The 5733-nt window shown below is 35.7% G+C and overlaps 1 protein-coding gene across 1 annotated transcript; it reads right to left on the bottom strand.

Annotated features, from left to right (window-relative positions):
- Window positions 1–524: 524 nt before the first annotated feature.
- On the bottom strand, window positions 525–4502 carry LOC133303577 (ACT domain-containing protein ACR4). The gene is made up of 8 exons (XM_061503499.1): window positions 4126–4502; window positions 3367–3451; window positions 3235–3280; window positions 3009–3123; window positions 2853–2920; window positions 2187–2768; window positions 1942–2046; window positions 525–1110 (listed from the first exon to the last, which is right to left on the bottom strand). Exons 1-8 carry the CDS (start codon window positions 4127–4129, stop codon window positions 769–771), a joined length of 1347 nt encoding a protein of 448 aa, XP_061359483.1. The 5' UTR covers window positions 4130–4502; the 3' UTR covers window positions 525–768.
- Window positions 4503–5733: the final 1231 nt, after the last annotated feature.

A 5733-nucleotide genomic window follows, 5' to 3' on the forward strand; every position in this document is an offset into this window, starting at 1 on the left:
ATGTGATGTGATATGTGATGTAATGTGTTATATTATTATGTAATGTATGGATTGTAAATTATGTGAGACTTCTATATGCCGGACTCATGATTCCAGGAAGTTAAGGCGTTAATCCACGTGGTGTTACACCATTGCCTGAATCGCATATATTTTTGCTTGACAAATTCAACTCTAAACTAGTAAAAAAAAAAATTTAAATAAAATAAAGAAAAACCCTAGTTGGATTTTAGTTTAGTAAACAACCTCATGATTAATAACTCATGATTAATAATTAAGTTTATGATTAAGATTATTCTAAACAATCACTGGTAAATAAAAAAAAAAAAAGGAAAAGTTTATGCTAAATTTTTTTTTTTTGAAAAAAATAAATGTAACGACACCGCAGGATGAGATTCTCTATAAAAAAAAAACCTTTTTGACATAATAATAATATTATATTACCCAAAGAAAAGAAAAAAAAATGGTCGTTGAATACAAGAAAGAAACACGAGAAAATTAAATCAAAGTTGAGAAATTTTATATGCAAATATTGACAATTCAAGGGCGTTGCCCAATTAAGGTTCCTTTTGATTTCATCGTTCCAACTCATGATTGGATACATAATGGCAATTTATCTAAGGATTCAATGTTTTCAAGCTATTGTAGTGTTCCTACTTCCTATGCTAAAGACACGCTTCCTCTAAGGTGAATATGTGACAGTATAGAGGTTTGCATCTTCATCACTTTTCCTGTACAAGAAGAAAGTAAAGCACATTATAATTCACATTCTCAAGAATAAGACTTGACCAATCCGAAGTTGACAAAGGATCTGGATTTGAAAAGACCACTAAAGAGGAATCTTGTTGGAGAATCCTGATGAGCAGGTTTCAACTCTTCAGGCCTTCCCTTAACTTTAAGTATAGTGTTGCCAATTGCCTGGCGAATGGATTCTATGATCTTGGAATCAATAGGGAAACCTGAAGCCCCTCCTACATAGAAGGTGTTCACAGCTTTGCCCCCTTTGGTTGTCACTTCTGCCCTTGTAACTGTGAGGCTGTTCTCACGGATTATACGTGTCACATCAGACAAAAGTCCAACTCTGTCGGTCGTGCAGAGTTCTAGTTTCAAACCCTGAATGAGGAAGAAACAAATTAGTAGTCTTGTAATCTTGTTTATTAAAGGAAATTAACCAAATGGACGGCGAAAGGATAAACAAGCCAAAAATGCATGACTGGCATTTGTATAAAAAATGAAAAAAAAAATAAAAAAAAAATACTAAAGGTTAGTGGACTTTCAGACTAGAATACAAAATTTGCAAAATCATACAGCGAAGGACAATACTCACCATAATAAGACATAATTAAATAGAAGAAAGGACAAACCCTAATACACAAAGCTTCTTGACTTGAGGGTAAAGGTGAGAGTTGTTTGTATGTAATCTTATTCTTACATTTTTGCAAAGAAACTATTTTCCAGATTTGAACCTGTGACTAGGCTCGCCCTCAAATAGAATAAGAAAGCGTTATTAAAAAACTCTTTACAATATGTATCGTGAAGCCATCAAAATAATGGGTCTTTTTTCAATGTAGGTCAACTGTTTAGCAATTAACACGCGCACAGGTACATATATATAATTAGTCTATTGTATCCTTCAAACAGAAAATCATCTAACTTAATAATATGAGGGCGGGCATGCATGGAAGTTGCCACTAAGTCCACCAACTACAATTCAACTTGTGGATCACTATCACAGATAGAAAGTTTACTTATGTGAGAAAATATAAACAAAAAGGATCGAGGTCAACCTCAACAAAATTTTAATGAAGAATAAAAATAAACCACAGCGAATAGAAAAATAATGCTTAATAATAAAAGTACAAACACAACAATTGAAAAAATAATTCCATAGGCGAGTTCCTATAAAAGCAGGAAATCATAAATTCAGTAATTTCAAGTCCTTACCTCAGATACTCTTCTCTCAATAGCAGCTTCAAGACACTGTATCACTCTTTGTCTTTCTGCATCTGATTTTACAGGGGACCCATCTATGTGCTTTATGTAATATTCCTATATACACACATCCACAAAATATTTACCTCATGTCCTTAAAAGATCATAAATGTGACTCACACATAACAGCAAAAGGAATAATATACAAAGTCTGTGTCCATGTATATATGTACACACCAATGAGATAAATGGGATACCTGATATGCTTCTGGCCCCTCAGCATCAATACTTGCATGGAAAACCACATACTGCATGTCTGTCAAAGTAAAAACTATGTCGAAGAGAAGCTTCGCCCTATCCTTACATTGGATAGTAACTACTGAGTAATCTTTGTCAGACCAATTCACAACATTCACATCCGGTCTTCTCTTCTCAACAAAGTCATCATCATCAACTCGTTCATAATCCCTATCAGCAAACATCATCTGGTGAAGCCTTCTCTCGGTATGTGTCACTTCTTCAGAGACTACACTTCTAGCCCCCCTGATTTTGTTGCCACCACCAAGCACATTGCATAAAAGCTCCTTAATTAGAGAAAGCCTCTGCGGGTCAGTGATAGCAGAACCTGTTTCTTCATTAGTTACATGCATCACAGCTGCTGCACGGGTATTATGAGTCCACACCTCTGCATTCACTATGTTGCACTTGAGATTGGTTAGAACAGCACTCACTTCTGAAAGCAGTCCTGGCCTATCACTTCCCATTAGCTCTATTGCAGTGCGGTCCATCGTTTGTTTGACCCCAACAGATCTCGTAATGCAAGATTCCGGGCCAAGAGACTGATAACAATAAGTGACAGCAACCCTACAAGTCAATATACATACCAAAAAGCAGTGATGTAAAGAACAACAAACTAGACTTACCTTTCGAATGTACTCCAAAATAGCTTCATCTGTAACCTTCTTTCTATCCTGGGTAATGACATTAAAAACTGGCAGAACATAATAAAAACATCAACCTTTTCTTTTCTCAAAACTTAAGATTATACACATATCATAATGCTAAGAAAAAATCATTACCATCCATGAACCATCCTCCATCAGAAGATATGTAAGCCTTAGTTACTATAAGGTTTAGATCAGTGAGAATTTGTACAACTTCAAGAAGTATTCCATGCTTGTTTGCACTATCAACCTGCAAAATAAAAATGAAAGTGTCATTACGATAGGGAAAATTGTGAATCATAGAAAGAAATACGAATCGCAGAACTCAAAAAGCAGGGGAAGACAAAGAACTTAGCCATACCCTTATAACAGTCGCATTCTTGCAGGATTCATTATCAATTACAACTCTGACAAAACAATACAAGATGTGAGGACGGAATCATTCAAGTTAAAAAAGCTTTCTTTCATCAAACAGGATGGGAAAAATAGGTACCTGGGTGGGTTCATTCTTCTGAAGAGTTTCTCATATTCATCGTCCATGTAGTGAGAGAAGCTCGTGTTGAACCCTGAAATAAAAGCTATAGGAACTCATAAGTGCAAATAAAGCCAATGAGAGTGGAACTGATGGAAGTGGAAAAGAATCCCCTTAGCCAATGAGAAGATAAACCCAGTGGAACTCATAAGTGCAAATACTACAGCACAGAGAGAGAGTATAAGGATCAGGGAAAGGATGGAGAGAAATCAGAAACACAAGAATAACCAAGTAAAGAAGGAATCATATAACAGAGCCCATTCAACCAAAGAGGCCAAGGAGCTACTTACCCATCAGCACAAAGAGAAAGACAAAGAGAGAGTTAAAGAAGACGAGAAACTGAGAGAAGAAGCCACCAACCACTACTTATACATTAACGCAGAAGCACAAAAAAAAAAAAAAACACAGAGAAAAGGAAAAATCACAGGACTTGAACAAAATTCGCTGTTAAAACCAAAGAATTTCACCCCAAATCATGCCCCAAAAAGAAAACCCAGGATATCTTTGCCACGCAATTGAGGATATGACAAAAACAGAGGAAGAACATAAAGGAGAGCAAATAATAAAAGAAAAGGGAAAAAAAAAGAAAGATAAAACATCCATGTATCCTAATTTCTGAGTAAACAGACATTAACAAAAACCAGAAAGAAAAATTAAAAACAAAACGTAATTTTAAGAACAGAACACAAGAAAGCTAAGACCAGGAGAAATATCACCTACCCATGGCAGCTCCTGAGGATGCGTGACCTGCCACACCAAAATTTTCTTGGTTCTGTCAAGATGATAGGCTTTGCGAGTGTGTTACAAAGCAGCAGTGGATATGTTTATAAATATTTTTATATTTAAATATACAGAGTCACACAACAAAACCAACCCTCTTTGATATTCTTAGGAAACTTATATTTTATATTATAATCCTATGAATATAAAATAATTAACCCAATTTTTTTTTTTTTTTATTTTAAAAAACTCTATAATCGGAACCTTCGCGTCACGATGCTCCAAAACCTGCAACTTGATAAAGTGCCCAAAAAGCAGACCCTCTTTTCCTCTGGCCCTCTCTATCACTTTCTCTGGTAGAGAGTTTTCTCTTTCTCCTTCTCTCTTGCTCTAAATTTCCCATCATTTTCTACTCTTCAAAAGAATAAAATAAACCGTGAGCAAAGTAAAGGAGACATGGATGGAAATTGCTCAATTAAGTGCGCACATGGGTTTTAGCTGCACTAGGTACATTTTATAAATCAGGGAGTTCTAATTAATTATATTTTACAATAAAATGATAGAATTTTGATGGTCAAAAACTGCCGACAACCCAAATTTGGGTGTGTGTTTAAGTTTGTTATAAGTAAAATATAATGAAAAAAATGGAATTAAGGGTGAGTATTAAAGTTTGTTACAAGTAAAATATTATGAAAAAAATGGAATTAAATATAATAAAATTATAGTATTATTATATTATTTTATTTTATTTTTTTGTAATAAAGAGGGGCAAAAGCCCCAAACAAAACAAAAATTACACGACGCGAGAACTTAAAAGATCTACAGAAGCATCCTGAAGAAGGAGCTCTAACAAAGGAGAAGGAGGAGAATGATAAACAATAAGATTATTATCATCCTCAAAATGCCTAGAAGCAAACCAGTGAGCACATCTGTTATTTTCTCGAAAAGTGTGGACCCAACGAACATCCCAATCTTCAGCAAGCCATTTGTGAATACGGGAAACAACCTGAGAGTTTCTGTGATTATTGCTCCCTTCTTGGATAGTGCTAAGAGCAATTTCTGAGTCACATTCCAACTCCACTCTCCTAGCACCAGTACCCCAGGCCAGCTCTAAGCCTTTGAGGATACCCCAGAGTTCTGCATCAAGAGGATTACAGAAACCTAATCTGAAAGAGAAACCACCCAGAAAAGCACCATTGTGATCTCTAGCAAGGCCTCCACAGCTAGCATGCTGCCTAGATAAGGAAGAAGCACCATCTGTGTTAATCTTCAACCGACCAGGTTCAGGACGACACCATTTAGTAGGCTGATGGGCATTAGGGAAGCTGCCAAGAATGCTTCTATTCTTACCTCTAGCTTCAATTAAATGCGCAATAAAATCAGAAATGACACGCTTATCATTGCTTGGCCTTCGGAAACTATCATCATGAATATGATGATTACGCCAATTCCAAAGATTCCAGCAAGTAGTATAGAAAATATCTCTCCAATCAACATGAATTGGATAATTCCAACCCTTACTCACATTTTTGATGAGCCAAGGCTGTAGGTCTAATGTGAAGAAATCGTTGGGGACCCTTCTACCAAACCAATCTATCCACAATCTTT

This window comes from Gastrolobium bilobum, unplaced genomic scaffold, assembly GCF_033153095.1.
Source record: "Gastrolobium bilobum isolate Gb01-03AN ecotype WA unplaced genomic scaffold, APGP_CSIRO_Gbil_v1 utg7046, whole genome shotgun sequence".
NCBI lineage: Eukaryota > Viridiplantae > Streptophyta > Magnoliopsida > Fabales > Fabaceae > Gastrolobium > Gastrolobium bilobum.